The following is a 16,863-nucleotide window of genomic DNA, read 5'->3' as shown; positions in this document are numbered from 1 at the left end:
ATTATGTGTATGTATATATATATATATATATATATATATATATATATATATATATATATATATGTATGGAGAGACAGAGATATTCATCCCTGACTATTTAGTTAAAATTAAAGCTGTACCGTTCAACTGTGTGCAAAGCTGGCCTTAGGCCAGTTGGACCTATTCGGCCCCAACACGGCCATTCTCCCACAGGCAGCCCAGCACTTGGCTATGGCAGGGTCATTATGTCTTACTCAACCTACTTTATTTGCCTGAGAAACTTTACAGCAAAGTTCAAGGCATCTTCCCAGTCTTATTAGTGGAATTAGTGGAATGGACTACATTTCCTGTCATGCACTGCACTAGTGGCTAAGTCAGTATTAATACTGCAGTATCACACCACTTGTACGGCTCACAGTGTTAGCTGCACATGCCATCACAAGTCAGTTGCTGCTCAACAGAGCTTTCAATCCAAAACTGGGGTTGTTTTGGCCATCTGGTTTTGTGCATCATTCCTGTTACTGTTGCAGAAGATAGTATGAAAAAACATACTGAACAACTGGAGAAACGGTCACTATCCACCTTTACTGTGTTCCTAGTATTTCGGCATCAAGTCTTCCAGGGAATAATCATACACAAGAATGGTGTACTTTATATACATTTCACTACATTCATTATTCAATTCAATTATACAATAATTAATCAATTAATCAGTGAGTGAAGAAAGTTAAAATCCAAAGTGCATCCTGAGCAGTAAAGTGCTTCAAAACCATTTAAAGTGCATCAAAACATATAAAGTGCAGCCCCTTACATTCCTATTACATTTAATATTATAATTTAAGAAATTCATACAAAAGCACTTATACATCACTAGATTAACAAATATTAAAACATTTTGCCCTACAATGGTAGATCAATTAATCAGTGAGTCAAGAAAATTTAAAGTGCATCCTGAGCAATTAAAATGCTTCAGAAACATTTAAAGTGCATCAGAAAACTTTTAAAATGCAAGTTCATACAAAAGCACTTATACATCTCTAGATTAACAAATACCAAAACATTTAGCTCTACAATAGTTGATCAGTTAATCAGTAAGTCAAGAACATTTAAATCTAAATTGTATCCTAAGCAATTAAAGTGCTTCCGAAACATTTAAAGTGCATCAAAAAACTTTTAAAATGCAACCCGTTACATTTGTATTGCATTTAACTTAATAGTTTAAGAAGTTCATGCCAATGCACCTATACATCTTTAGATTGACGAAAACATTTTACTCTATACATATAAATCATTCATCCTATATGTCTATGCATTTATAAAACAATGCATACCGAGACATTTCATCCTATAAATGTAAATCTAACTCCATATTAAGCCCATGGGGCCACAAAGTTCCAAAATTAATAAGAAGATAGTATGACTCTGTTTAATCTAAAGACTCATAGTGATACTATATTTTCTTATGTTTCTCTTGCTGATTTCGGATGCATGACCAGTTTCTAATGAATATAAAAATTAACTGTGGAATATTCAGCTTCAGCCAGTATGAAAAAAGTGACCAAATGCAGTGATGTGAGCTAATGTCTAATTATGAAAACCTTTGACAGCAGTATTGCCAGTTCATGGTGTGACAGAGAAGTACTTGCTACAGTTGCAAACAGGGACCAAATGCATAATGACGTTTAGAAAATGTTTGTGCTCTTTTTTGGCTCCCCCAGTCTCCCCACAACTGTCTATCGCCTGCGACTCATCTGTCCTGCATTTCCTGGCATCTGAGGACATTGGGCATAGGGGGTTAGAAGTGGTGACAGGGATGAGGCAGAAGATTTTACCAGATTTCATGTTTCAAATAAGAATTTTTTTGGAGAAGCATGATTTGCTTTGTACTGCCTGCCGCACCTTTCAAAGTCGGTGGTGTGTGTGTACAGAATATGTTACTTTCCAAGATAAATTGATAGTTTACTTCTCTTTTTACATGATTTTTGGACAAAATATAAGCTAATAAATAAAAATACTGCTTTGCTTTTACTATATTGCAATGGCTTGTATTACTGACACCTAATTTGAAATAATCTTAACTACAGGAGTGAGCAGGTAGAAGGAAGTTGAGATGACTAGTAAGGGGTCATTTTGAGGGCCCAACCAAAGTGGCTCAAATTAAGTCTTACAGTTGCTAAGGCCAAGCCTACCCATATGTGCTAGACAAGTTAGGTGTCAGCAATGTTTTGAGAAGGCACATGACGTCATGTTATATTTCTTCCAGCCTTGTTATGCCTACTGCTACATTGATTTACATTAAGACAGCATTTGAGGGTAGATAATAAAAGTCAACAGTCTTCTGTTTCCAAACGTAGGATTGCAGGTACACGTGACCTTCTTTTTATTTAAGTGAAGTGTTTGGAGAAGGATGGGCTGCTTGTAAATAAACAATGCCTAAAGGAGTCATGAGCTACAGTTCCAACTTAGGATATTAGGGACTTCTGTAAGCATTTCATACCTTCTGAATCAGCTCAGTGGGCTGAGTTTTTCACTGATGGTAAAAGTGAAGGTGCCCTTAGTTGTCTGGCACTTTGGGGACACTGTTTGGAACTTACATTTAACTCATTCACTCCTTTGGAGCTGTTGAGGTTTGTACTCCAACTTCCAATGATTATATCCTGAACTTTCTGACAAAATCTATCTGTGTCCTCACATTTCAAACAAATGTTCTTCTCTGGAGATGTAAGATTTACTAAAGATATGTAAATGTCAATCTGTTCAGCACAAACAAATCTTCACAATATAATATTCATTAGATTGTAAGTCTTAAACTGAATTTCATAAGTCATAACAAACACAGTAAATATTGATTTGGTTATATTTCGTATACGATTTGCAGTATCTCAGTAACTATTCATACTTAACACATATTGTGAGCATCATTTTGTTTGTCCATCTGTGAGCTTTTATATGGTGTCATGCAGTTCTCTCTGTGTTATTTGATTGCTGAGATTATTTAGAAAAATATGAAATGTATGACAATACAAGTAGGTAGTATATGGACAGCAATTAATTTCTCTTTAGCTGTACTAGACAGATGTCAAATATCCATTGAGTCATGTTGCACATCATAACAACTTTTAGTAGCTTGTATGTAGCATGGTTTTGGAATTATTAGTGCAAATATGAACAGGCTATATTAGACTGCCAGAGGCATCAGTAGGATGTTATGACAGAAACACCCGGAGGTGTCAGTGTCACCAAGCTGAAATGAGTAAACTATGAGCACCTCTGATTGCTGCGTATGGGGGGAACAACTGACTTTGTATGTATGATTCTTTCTGCATCTACCATCTGTGTAAGAGTTTGCTTTAGATGTATCACTAGCTATGCCATAGAAAGTGTATCCTACAACTTTTTATAAGCTTTGACTTTCAGTTTTCAGCTCTGTCATGTCTGGTGGAAATTCCTTGACTGCATACCCCCTTTATAATTTGTGACAGTGTATTTCTGTTGACTTGTAATGTGGTTACTGAAGATGCACTTAAGTAATCAGCAATGTTAAAAATAAGATTAACTGGTTGTGGTACATTCCCTCATCTGCTTCAGGAGCATCATTACAATGGTTTAATTTTATTCAGTACATTCATTAATAGTTAAGAATAAACACTGATTAGACCTTTTTCATAACGATATGTCTGCCTTGCACTGTGGTGTAGAGGTATATAGTACTTACTGTGATGCTGGTAGCAGGGGTTCAGTTAGCAGCCCTGGCACTGGAGACATTAGCCTGGAAGGGGGAAGAATGAAAGGATGTGGCCCAGTGGGAGGTGTTTGTGTGTACTCAGAGGCACACTGAGCAGTCTGTTCTGCCTTGTGGAGACTGGAGGGACCACCACTTGTGCTCTTAGGGCAGGGGTGGAGCCTCTTGAAGTAAATGCCCCTTATGCAAGTGAGGGCACACCCCCACAGATATCACATTGCATGCTTCTCCCCAGCAAGTGACTTGAGTGAGCGCAAGATAGGACCAGGTAGAACATTAGAAAAAATGTGAACCACCTCTGATGGCTGTTTTAAATGACGGCCCTTCCCAGTTGGCCTTTGCCCTGGTAAAGGGGAAAGAAACCCCATCCTTGTTCTGCTGTAGTTGATATCCATGCCAAGACCATTTGATTGCAGTTGTAAAATTTATTACAGCTGTGCCTGATCCATATCTGTTTCTTACTTACTTTGATATGTGTATGCCTTGTTGCAGAATCTGCCATGTATTCCTCAGCACAGGGCAGCCTTAGCTAACCAGGGGTGCAGTCCAGAAAATCCTCGTAGAATTACATTTCTGGGTTAATGTTTTTAACCCCCATCCCATTTCTACCAGTAAAGCACCATATCCCCCTTTGGTACCAAGCTTCCTTCAATACGTAGTTAGAGTAGACCTGATTTTCTGCCACTCCATGCAAGATGCATGATGGCATAGGTATAAACCTACTGAGAAATACAGCTGGGTATCTATTTGGGAAGGTCCTGTTAGCCTGATGGATTTATCTGAGGATATGCTTTAATGTCAGGGCTTAGTAAACTTTAAAAGATATCTTCCCCCTCCCAATAATGCTTCTCACAATTTGATCATATTCCTTATTCTATGTTATCATCAGCAGCCCTAATGCAAAAAAGGAACAGCATACATACAAAGGGATACTTTATGTCTATGCCCATAGGCCAGCAAGAGATGACATACTTTATTGCTTAATTATTAAATAATTAGCTATCCACCTAATCCCTATATGCAGGAGCCTTTTTCACTGGTGACCTGGGAACACTGCCATTTAAGTGACCTGCTGAGCAAGGCATTAGGCAAGTGGAGAGCAAGAAAATCAAGCACTGGTGGTTTGATGAGACCTGCTGGCAGCATGTAATCCTTTTCTCATGCACTGAAGTGCCAGTTTGGTACCTGCTTGGTAATGCACATCTTACACTGCTCTAAGACACTGTCCTGTTTTTTATAGGTTAATTCTGGTTTCCTCGCAGTCATTATAGTGCATTAATTACAGTGTTGTACTTATCAAGAATTTGTAAGCATTTTTATGGCTTTTATTTATTAATGGCGGAGGGGGGGTTAAAAGAGCTGTCCATAAGAAAATGCTCTTCCTCTGCTCTTGTAACTTAGTTTTATTTCTAAATCCATTTAGGTAGTACAAAGAATATAAGCACCCCTCCTATGTCAACATGGTTCAAAAAACGTAATCTCAGACCATCACAATGTAGTTGATTAAACCTAATGCTCATCTGCCTAATATAATGTTTTGGCAACTGGCAATCTAGAGGTCTTATGGTAGTCATCTAATATCTCTAGTTCTCAAATGTAAACAATTGAAAAACATAAAGGTGGGCATAAGAGTTGTATTGTGTTTAAAGTTTTTTTTTTGTGTTGTTTTTTGTAATATTCCTGGTGATTGGCAGCACTTTGCAAGTCACTGAGCACAATGTCCTTATATACAATAATAACGCTTCCAAAAACATGTTTCAGAACTGTGCTCAACTCTTGTAAGGGCTAGGGCCTAATAAAAAATTATTTGACAGAAACTTTTCAGTTAGCAGAGTGTGTACAATAACACAGTAAAACTAGATATGCTTTTAAAAGCCTTTCATTCTGCTAATAATTTCAGGCTGCAGCACACAAATAATACAGTCATAATAAAGTAGGCTACTCAGATGGCAAGTCACATGCTATATTTCATAGGTTCATAGGTAGGGACTAGGCTATCTGCCCGAGGGCATTTATAAGCCTAGCCAGAGTGTGTCAGCTTTCGCCACCCCATTGATTAATTAACTGATCCTCTGTCAAGCAGAGCCAATGAAGTGATCCCAGGGGTGTATTTTCTGTTACCCATCCACTCGTCAAGGTTTCTCTTGAAGAGTGTTAGGGAGAGGATCTGCCTGATGTAATTTGGAATTTTGTTCCAAAGCATGGGGAGTCTCTATGACAGGAATCTATCCCTCCAGCATGTTCTATTTATTGTTGTGGCGAGGTTTAGCTCACTAGAGCATGTGGCTGGCAGTGACTTGGATTTCTTTAGGTGGAGCATGTCCATCAGTTCTGAGTTGGACATGGCTTTGTAAGTCAGGCAGAGATCACCTCTGAATAAGCGATATGCCACTGAGTACAGCAGAAGTTTTTTCAGTCGAGCTGCATAGGACATATGTTTGAGACTAGTAATCCTCTTGGTGAGGTACATTTGTGGTCTTTCCAGCTGTTGGAAGTGTCTTGTGAGGTACATCCCAAATGGGGCATTGTACTCTATGATGGGTCTAATGAGTGACGAGGAGAGGGGCACTATAACCTCTTTATTTCTAGATGCGAACCCTTTAGTAATTAGATGGGCCACATAGAAGGATTTCCTAACTACTTTGGCAATATGATTGTCAAAGGAGAGATTACTATCTACCTGGGTCCCCAGATCTCTTATTACCTATTCTGTATTAAGGGGGCTGCCACCTATGTAGTAATTTGTGGGTGTTTTGTTTTTCCCAAATGGGATGACTATGCATTTCTTGGCATTTAGCTTGAGGCCATGACTTTGACACCAGGTGTCCGTCTCAGTAAGGCCCTTTTGGAGGATGTCCATGTCAGCAGGAGAGTCATTTATGGCTCCCAGTTTGCAGTCATCGACGAACTTGGTTAGCCATAGTCCTCCTGTGTTTGCCTGTACTTCTGAGAAGTATATGCCAAACAGTAGGGGTCCCAGGACTGAGCCTTGCGGGACACCACTTGTGACTGATTTAGAGTCGGACCTGGAGCCCGCTATTCTTACCGTGTGAGTTCTGTCTGTAAGCCAGTTGGCAACCCATCTCGTGACGTAGGGGTTTATGTTCATGCTGGTGAGTTTTTCTGTAATACCCGAGTGGGGAATGGTGTCGAAAGCCTAGCGAGGTCAAGGTAGGCTGTGTGAACCACCTTTCCCTCGTCTATTGCCTTGGTGACTGTCTCGAAGAAGTCAATCAGGTTTCATAGGTTCATAGGTTCATACTAGGCTATCTGCCCTAGGGCATTTATAAGCCTAGCTAGAGTGTGTGTAGCTTTCACCACCCCTTAGGATGAGAATACTATACCCATTGGTTTGCTGTGCCTCTGTCCAGCAGTGACACAGAGATGATTCCCGGGGTAAACCTACGATCTCCCATCCACTCGTCAAGATTTCTCTTGAACAGAGTCAGTGAGGGGCTCTGCCTCGCATGGACTGGGATTCTGTTCCATAGTGTAGGGAGTCTCTGGGTGATGAATCTGTCCCTCCAGCACATCCTATTTATATCCGTGTTGAGGTTTAAGTCTCTTGATCTCGTGGCTCTGGTGGATTTGGATTTTTTGAGGTGGAGCATGTCCATTAATTCCGGTTGGACATGGCCTTGTATGTCAGGCACAGATCACCTCTGAGCAGATGGTATGCGACTGAATAGAGCTGGAGTTTCTTCAGTCGGGCATTGTATGACATATGTTTGAGCCCCTTTATCCTTTTGGTGAGGAACTTTTGGGGTCTTTCCAACTGCTGCAGGTGTCGGGTAAGGTACATTCGAATGGGGCGTTGTACTCAATCATTGGTCTGATAAGTGAAGAGTACAGGGTACAATGACCTCTCCTGATCTGGATGTGAATCCCTTCATGATCAGGTGGGCAATGTAGAAGGTCTTCCTAACCACTTTGGCAATGTGAGTGTCAAAGAGAGGTTACTGTCAACTTGGGTCCCCAGGTCCCTGATAACTTCTTCCGTGTTTAATGGAGTACCACCTATGTGGTAATTAGGGGTTACCTTGTTTTCACCAAAAGGTATGACTATACATTTTTTGGCATTTAGCTTAAGGCCATGGCTCTGGCACCAGTTATCCATTTCTATGAGACCTCTCTGGAGGATGTCTGTGTCTGATGGAGTGTCAATTATGGTGCCCAGTTTGCAGTCATCTGCAAATTTTGTCAGCCACAATCCCCTATGTTTGCCTGCACTTCAGAAAAATAAATGCCGAACAAGAGGGGCCCAGGACTGAGCCCTGTGGGACACCGCTCGTGACCGGCTTAGAGTCTGACATGGCACCAGCAACTCTAACCCTGTGTGTTCTGTCCTTGAGCCAGTTTGCAACCCATCTTGTGACATATGGGTTTACATCTAAGCTGGTGAGCTTTTCTATGATGCCCGAGTGGGGTATTGTGTCGAACGCTTTTGCTAGGTCAAGGTAGGCTGTGTGAACTGCCTTACCCTCATCAATGGCCTTAGTGACTGTTTTGAAAAAGTCGACCAAGTTCAAGAGGCAGGATCTGCCCTTGACAAAGCCAAATTGGGTAGGATCCAGTGTCTGTAGGTCCCCAATGTCTTTATTTATGAGTTCCATTATGATCCTCTCTATAGCTTTGCAGACAAGGCTCGTCAAGCTTATGGGGTGGTAATTTCCAGGGTCCGTAGAAGCACCGCCTTTGTGGAGTGGGACCACAGTTGCCGTACGCCATTCTTTGGGTATGTATCCTGTAGTAAGGCTAAGATTAAACAGCAGCCTTATGTGTGGGTTTAGTTCCTCATTGAGTTCGTGTCGCACACAGCCGGGGACACCGTCCGGTCCCATTGATGCTGTGTTTTTTGCTTTAGAGAGAGCAGCTCTCACCTGAGCATCTGAGATGTTTGGGAGGCTAGACTCTGGTGGGATAGATATTTCTCCTTTTGGGGGGGAGGGAGGGAAGAAATTTGCACTGAACCTGTCTGCCAGTATGTTGGCAATGTCTGTGGGTTCAGTGATTTTTTTATCATTTTGGACTAATTCTGAGCATATCTGGGAGTTTCCACCCAGGTTTCTAACATAGCTAAAGAAGGCCTTATGATTGTCTTTTGTGTCATTAGCGATTTTTCCTCTCAAAGTTGGCCTTGGATGATTTTATGAGTGATCGTAGTTTTTTGCTAGTATTGATCAGAGATGCCTTCCCTTTTAGGGATTTTGCTCTGTCATGTAGTAGCTTTCTCCTCTTGTTGTAGAGTTTGTTTATGGCTGTGGTCCACCAGACCGGGCACCTGCCTTTGGTAGAAAGGGTCTTGATTTTATTAGGGATTTCTTGATCCATACATTCCTGGAGGTGCTCGTAGAAGGCATTTGTAAGGGTTTCAGCAGCGTGGGTTGTGGTTTCCACTGGCTCGGGGGCCTTGAAGGATACCACTCCAGTCTTAAGAAGTGTGAAGTTTGCTTTTGAGAAGTTCTTCACTGTGGTCTTTTTTGCTGGGGGGGGGGGCGGGATGTGGATCTCCAATGAGATTAATTTATGGTCTGATCTCACCAATGAGGGATATACTTCCGGTGTGGAGCATTTTGTCCCCATGTTTGTGATGATCAGGTCTAGTATATTTTCTCCTCTTGTGGGAATGGTGACTAGTTGTTCCATAGCATTTGAGTTTATGAACTCCAGGAACCTTTGGGCTAGGGTGTTGGGGCTTGAGTAATGTTCCCAGTCTATGTTTGGGTAGTTGAAGTCACCCAATATGATGGTGTTTGGAGAGACATTCATACTCTCCAGTGCCTTCAGGAAGGCTGTGTGGGTTTCCTGAGTTTGAGAAGGTGGTCTGTAGCATGCTACAAACTGTAGGGCAGTTTTACCTATGGTTAATTGCACCTGGATGGTCTCCGATGCTTCGTGCATTGCCACTAACTTGGAGGTGTGGGTATCCTTTATGAATATGGATACTCCCCCTCCTTTTGTGGTTCGGTCCGGATTTTGGGGCCGGAACGCATGATATGAGGTATAACCTGCTAGTGCTGGGGTGCTCTCAGGAGCCTTGAACCAGGTTTCAGTCACAGCACAGACATCGATGTTCTCCATACTGAGGAGGGCTTCGAGGGCGTGCATCTTGAGGTTTAGACTTCTGGCATTGAGCAGTATTACCCTTAGTTTTTCTCCATTTTTGTTTTCTAGGGCGGTAGGTTTATCATTTGAGCCTTGCCTAAAAAAGGCACTATGGGGGTGGCAAGAGCCTTTGCCAATATCCGGAAGCCCAGGGCAGCATATTTTCTAGACATTAGTTGGTTCTTGCTTCTTGATTTTATGTATGTAAGTAATCTAAAGTTTTAGTGATTAAAGATTTTTCCATGCTTTTTGTACTTACTCATTGGTGTTTTTCGATTTGTCTTAGGCAGTGGAGTTTTGGAGAAGGCTCTTATTCGGCCAGTTGCAGCTGCAGAAACTGAACTTAAGTGGCATTTCCCACAGGAAGGACTGAATCGTGTCATTGGTAATTATGAGAGAGGACGTGATCTATTGTCTTTCTTTGCTTCACCCCAACAGACCTATGAAAGACAAATGTTTTCTAAACCTACTGAACGTGAAATGGGTTTTCGTCAACTGGAGTACCAGAGAGTATATCCAGGTATCCATTCAAAAGAAATGCCCTTCAAAAGAACGCAGTATGGGAATGGTTTCAGTAAACTTCCCCCTATTACTCAGTATCCAACCCACCATATGGGACCTAGTCAGTATAACTGCAGCAGGCTTGGGAGTGACTATCGTCCCCTGTGGCATGATAGCATACACCAAGGAAATCAAACAAGAGATGGACCTTATAAATGTACTGAATGTGGAAAGAGTTTTGGTCTGTTGGATCACTTATTTGAACATCAGCAAAATTCCTCAGAAGAAGAACCATATCTCTGTGCAAGATCTGAACCAAGTTCTAAGAATTCTTGGCATTTTCCTGTCAAGCCACAGATTCAGGTACCTGAAGTGCCTTTGCAGCACAGAGAATGGAGGACAAGACTTGGTGGTTTTGATCATATAATAAGACGTCCATGGAATCATGTAGCACCAAAGCCACATAAATGTACTGAGTGTGGGAAATGCTTTGGTGACCAGGCAAGTCTTAATGCCCACAGCTGGATTCATGCCACACAGAGTCCATGGCTCTGTGCAAAGTGTGGAGTGAGCTTTTTGAATCCAGAGGCCCTTGCTAATCACCAACAGAGCCACACAATACAGAAGAAGTATCAGTATGATAAAGATGGAAACGGTTTTGGCAATAAGTCAGAGTCCTCTGACCCTGAGTCATTTATATGTACAAAATGTGGAGAAAATTTTAGTCAGTATGAAAAACTTGTCACTCATCAACAGATTCATACAGTTGAAAAACCATATAACTGCAAGAAATGTGGGAAAGGATTCTATCTCCTGTCAGCATTTACTAAACATCAGAGATCTCACAGTGGAAACAGACCTTATCAGTGTTCAGAATGTGAGATGACATTCCATATTTCTTGGCATCTGACCAAACACAAACGAACTCACTCTGGGGAGAAACCTTATAAATGTTCTGAATGTCAAAAAACTTTTGGAAGGATGGACCACCTCACTGAACACCAACGAATCCATTCAGGTCAGAGACCATACAAATGTTTAGAATGTGGGAAGAGTTTCTGCAGAAAAGTGACCTTGACTATACATCATCGGACACATACAGGTGAGAGACCTTATAAATGTACTGAATGTGGAAAGGGATTCAAAAATCTGTCAACCTTGGCTAACCACCAACTGATTCATACAGGAGTGAAGCCTTTCAAGTGCACCGAGTGTGAGAAAAGCTTTGGCCGGCTGGACCATTTAACTGTACACCTACGAACTCATACTGGTGAGAGGCCGTATTCTTGCAATGAATGTGAGAAGAATTTCAGGTACATCTCAAGCTTCTTGAAACATCAACGGATTCACGCAACAGGTTGAACATAAAAGCAAGTCAGCTGTCCTTCTTGACACAGTTAGGGAAGACAGTGTGACATATGTGCATTTACTATACCCTGTCTGGTAAGAATGTCTTCTCAGTGTAAGACCCTCCTTCTACATCTAGGGTGTACAGGTAAAATGTGGGAAAGGGGTGCCACAGAAGACACAGGCATAGCATCTGTGAAAGTTTTGTAGTAAGAGGAGACAGTACCTGAGAAATTCAGATGTCAACAGGGTAGTAGGTGAGATGTGCAGAGAACCTTATAGCCATTACAAAGGGTTGAGATATGAAATGATTGGCGGGAAGTAAACATGATTGGCAAGTATGACAGAATCAGTGTTATTGTTTGCTCTGAAAATTCATATAGCTTTCTCAGTTTGGAAAAAATCTTGAGATTTGTGCTGTATGTAATTCATTGGCTGGTTATACTTCTGTTTTAAGGGACAATGCAGAAAGCTTACATCAATGCCATGAAATCAAAATAAGCACCTTTCTAACATTACTTAAGTCACACCTCCTCCATACTAGGGTATATCAGATATATCAGAATTACTTATGCAGTAGTCACTTTAAACAGGGCAAAACTGCCCTCTTCATGCATTACCTAGAGATGGCATTTCAAATTCCATTGCATCTGCCTTTTTCTGTTTTCTCCCTTTCCTGGATTATTGTCATCCTTTACTTACTTCTACATGACAGGCAATATTAACAGGGTACTTTGTGGGACAAAAGGCATGACCCAGCTCAGTGGGCTACAGCAAGACAATGTGAGAGTCAAAGTTCTCACTTTTTTTAATTTTCAGTAGCTATCATTTGTACACATGGACAGTGGATGTGTTCATTTAGCCAGCTACACCAGTTCCCAATCAAAGAGTTTTTATTTTCCCCTCTGTCTTTCTCCTTTGTAGAACAACTACCTCAACAGTCATCAACTCATGTATCAGACTATCCACACTTGTTCTTCTCCAGTCCAAGCATTCTGCAAAGATGCACATAACAGAGTATTTTCCTTCTTCAACCATAGCCCTGAAAGTAGTGGGGATGAGAACCATATACAACGTTCCATAGTCTTATGTGGAACTTCTTTCAAGTGTAGTTTTCCTCCTCTGCCCCCATTCCTACATATTTTGTAGCTGAGCTCATCAGGAATGGGATGATATCTTCCAAACCTGTCTCTTGGTATTTTTATGTTTTTCATGCTAAGAAATGTATTCGCTGTCATGGAAACCATTGTATTGTTTTTATTGTCAAAGACCTTGTATGTACCGACTTCCTGATTGTGATGGACATACTGGGTCGCATATGGTTAACAGAGTGAACATCAGGGAGGGACTTGGACAATTATTTCACCATACCACTTCACCTCCTGATAAAATAAGTTTAATTGCACTTGGTGCACTGCAGATCAGCAGCATGTGTACATCAAGCCTGACAGCACTCACTGCTAAGTTGTTTAACAGAACTGCTTCAGTTCTCTTATTAGCACACCGTCTGTACTTAACAGAAATTCAGCAGTCAAGCACATATCATCACAGATACACATTGGCAGTGTCAGCCAGAATATTAGCCCCTGTCAGGGACAAAACGGGACAAAAGCACTACAGTCTTTGAACTTGTAGGAGACCTAGTAACAGGTGCAGAGGCCAAGTGCCCATCATAGTGCATTGCTTTCCTTTTAGCAATTAAATAAAAACACACTAAAGACTCAACTCTGAAGCCAAGCCTACGACCATGGTTACCAGAGACTGTTGACATTTTCCCCTATACTTGTTGATGGGGATAGCTAGCTCTTGTTATTTCTGATGTAAAACTAGTTTAGGCTGAATATCACATGCTAACACAAACAGTGCAAAACTGTTGACTCAGGGAGTAAGTATTGTTAAGACTAATCAGCTCCATATAGTAAACAATTTTACAATATCCAAATGTATCACTACTCACTATTTGCCCATATGTCATAAAAAGAGTACGTGTTCATTAATTTATATTGTCTTGTCCATAGGCGTAGTTTCAGTTTAGTAGTTTAGTGTAGGTGACAGAATTTTATGCCCAAGATGACCAAGCTGAAAGATTAGAATACAGGGCTACATACTACCAGTAGGTCTAGGTATGACCCTACCATATTATTGACTAGGTACTAATTATGCAGTACTAATCCTATAGTACAGCCTATGCTCCAGTAGTCCTTTTCACTATGTTTTCATTCTATTAAAGTACATACTGTAATTAATAGTTAGGTAACTATGAACAACAGGAAAGGCAGTCAAAACTTAAAGTAGTTGGCTCTGAAACAGTCTAACAGTGCACAGCTTTCAGCAGGGCAGCAACTTACAGCAACAGTACCACCATCGCGACAGTGAAAAGATGCAACTTTTATTGTACCATTGCCTTAGGGTTATTTGATGGAGGCAACATGGAAGTATTTATCAGACATGGTGTGTTCTGACCCCTGTGGTTATGAGCTCAGAGTAGGTACACTGCTTCCTAGTAAACTTACACCACCATGAATAGTTTGAAAAGAACCACCATGATGTCCTTCAAGGATGCATCTGCAGTCCTTACAAATGGGTTGTCCTGTCGTCAGGCAGCCCCTCGGTCGGCCGGATTATTGCATATCCTTTTGCAGACTTACAGACTGTTTTCTCCCACTAATACATACTGATGGAACAGAACAGGCATGTTTTTGTATAGGTTCATAGGTGTGTACTAGGCTAATGGCCCTGGAGCCTTTACAAGCCTAGCCCATAGGATTATCCTGGCATTGTGCCATCCGACTTTAGTTCCCAGTGCCTCTGTTGAGTAAAGCCACTGGAGTGATCCCTGGGGTGAATTTTCTATTTCTATCCACTCATCAAGATTTCTGTTGAAGAGGGCCAGTGAGGTGATCTGCTTGACATGTATGGGAAGTCTATTCCATAGCATGGGCAGTCTCTGGGTTATGAACCTGTCCTTCCAGCATGTTCTGTTGATTGTGGTAATGAGGTTGAGGTCTCTGGAGTATGTAGTGCGGAGGGATTTGGATTTCTTCAGGTGTAACATTTCTAACAGAGCTGGGTCAGACATGGATTTGTAAGTCAAGCAAAGATTGCGTCTAAGTAGGCGATATGAGACTGAGAATAGAGTTTTTTTAGTCTGTCCATATAGGGCAAATGTTTAAGGCCTAGGATCCTCTTTGTGAGGTACTTTTGTGGCCTCTCTAGTTGTTGCAAGTGTTTAGTGAGGTACACGCCAAATGGGACATTGTACTCAATGACTGGCCTAATGAGGAAAGAGTAGAGGGAGACAATGACCTCTTTCTTCCTGGATCCAAAACCCTTAGTAATGAGATGTGCCACATAGAAGGACTTTCTGACCACAGTGGAAATGTGGTGGTTAAAAGAGAGGTTGCTGTCATCCTGTGTTCCCAAATCTCTCATAACGCCTTCTGTGTTCAGTTAACTACCATCGATGTGGTAATTCATGGGAACCGGGTTTTTCCCAAAGGGGATGACGATACTTTTTTGGCATTGAGCTTAAGGCCATGGTTCTGACACCAGTTGTTGGTCTCAGTGAGGCCTTTCTGTAGGATGTCAACATCACCTGGGGAGTTAATAATACCTCCCAACGTGCAATTGTCTGTGAACTTTGTCAGCCAGTGTCCCTTCGTGTTGGCCTGGCCTTCAGAGAAGTAGATACCAAACAGGGGAGGACCCAGGACTGAACCCTGTGGGACTCCACTCGTGACTGGTCGGCAGTCTGACATAGAGTCAGCTACTTTCACACTGTGGGTTCTACCTGTGAGCCAGTTTGCAACCCACCTAGTGATATAGGGGTTGATGCCTAGCTTAGTGAGTTTTTCTATGATTCCTGAGTGGGGAATGGTATCAAAGGCCTTGGCCAGATCAAGGTAGGCTGTATGACCCACCTTACCTTCATCCACAGCTCTGGTGACTGACTCAAAGAAGTTGACCAAGTTGAGCAGGCATGACCTACTCTTCACAAAACCAAACTGTGTGGGATCCAGAGTTTGGAGATTCCCTATATCCTTGTTTATTAGGTCCATGATGATGTGTTCCATAGCTTTTCATGTCAGACTCGTCAGGCTAATTGGGCGATAGTTCCCAGAGTCTGTAGTCGCTCCTCCTTTGTGGAAAGAGATGACTGTAGCAGTGCACCATTCGGTAGGGACAAAGCCTGATGTGAGGCTGTGATTGAGCAGGGCACACAGGTGCCAGTTCACTCTGTAGTTCATGTAGAACACAGCCAGAGATATTATCAGATCCCATAGAAGGTGTATTCCTGGCCCTGGACAGTGCAGTTTTAACCTGTGCAGCAGTAATACTGGGTGCCTGGCAGTCTACTGGTATTGTGACTGGTCCCTTGGGGGGGAGAAAGGGGTAAAGTTGGCACTGAATCTGTTGGCCAGTATACTGACAATATCTGTTGGCTCGGTATAGGAGATACCATTGTGCAGTACCTCAGAGCAAATCTGGGTATTGTTGTGGAGATTCTTTACATAACTATAGAAGGCCTTGTGGTTGTCTTTACTATCTGCTGCAATTCTGTTTTCATAGCTAGCTTTAGAGGATTTGATGAGGGATCTCAATTTTTTGTTGAGGCTGATAAGGGAGTTTTTCCAGTCTTGGGACTTCACCTTATTCTGCATCAGTTTCCTCCTTCTGTTTTAGAGTTTGTTTATGGCAGGGGACCACCAGATTGGCTTCCTTTTTTTTGGAGGAGAGAGTCTTGGTTCTATTGGGTATGGCGAGATCCATGCATTTGTGTACGTGTTCATACAGTGCATTGGTGCATGATTCAGCAGTCATGCAATTGATCTCCATTTTCATGGGTGCAGTGAAGTTAGCCACCTCTGACTTTAGGAGCCCAAAGTTAGCTATGGAGAAGTTTTTCATGGTGGTTACCTTTGCGGGGGTAGGAGGGATGTGGATTTCCAAGGTAATTAGTTTGTGGTCAGATCTAACCAGGGAGGAGTTGACTATTGGTGTAGAGCAATGGTCGCCCATGTTAGTAATGACCAGGTCAAGGATGTTACTACCTCTAGTGGGGGTAAGAACGAGCTAGTTAGCGGCTATGTTTGCCCTAAGCTTTTCATAACCCACCATTAACACATTCTGTGTTGTGGAAAAGATAACAAATGATTAGTAGTAAGGAAAGACCAACATAGCTAGTTCCG

The 16,863-nt window shown here is 41.8% G+C and overlaps 1 protein-coding gene across 1 annotated transcript in view; it reads left to right on the top strand.

Annotated features, from left to right (window-relative positions):
- The window catches only part of LOC122809109 (zinc finger protein 260-like), a 118,482-nt gene extending 104,050 nt beyond the window's left edge, over positions 1-14,432 (top strand). The window contains exon 4 of the mRNA XM_044080351.1: positions 10,113-14,432. Within this exon, the coding sequence (XP_043936286.1) occupies positions 10,113-11,689 (1,577 nt within the window). The 3' untranslated portion in view covers positions 11,690-14,432. The remainder of the gene's footprint in view (positions 1-10,112) is intronic.
- The last annotated feature ends 2,431 nt before the right edge of the window (positions 14,433-16,863 follow it).

The sequence above is a fragment of the Protopterus annectens genome, chromosome 8.part0, assembly GCF_019279795.1.
Source record: "Protopterus annectens isolate FY-2018-M chromosome 8.part0, PAN1.0, whole genome shotgun sequence".
Taxonomy (NCBI): domain Eukaryota; kingdom Metazoa; phylum Chordata; order Ceratodontiformes; family Protopteridae; genus Protopterus; species Protopterus annectens.
The sequence above is the reverse complement of the archived record's forward strand: the minus strand, read 5'-3'. Positions and strand labels throughout refer to the sequence as shown.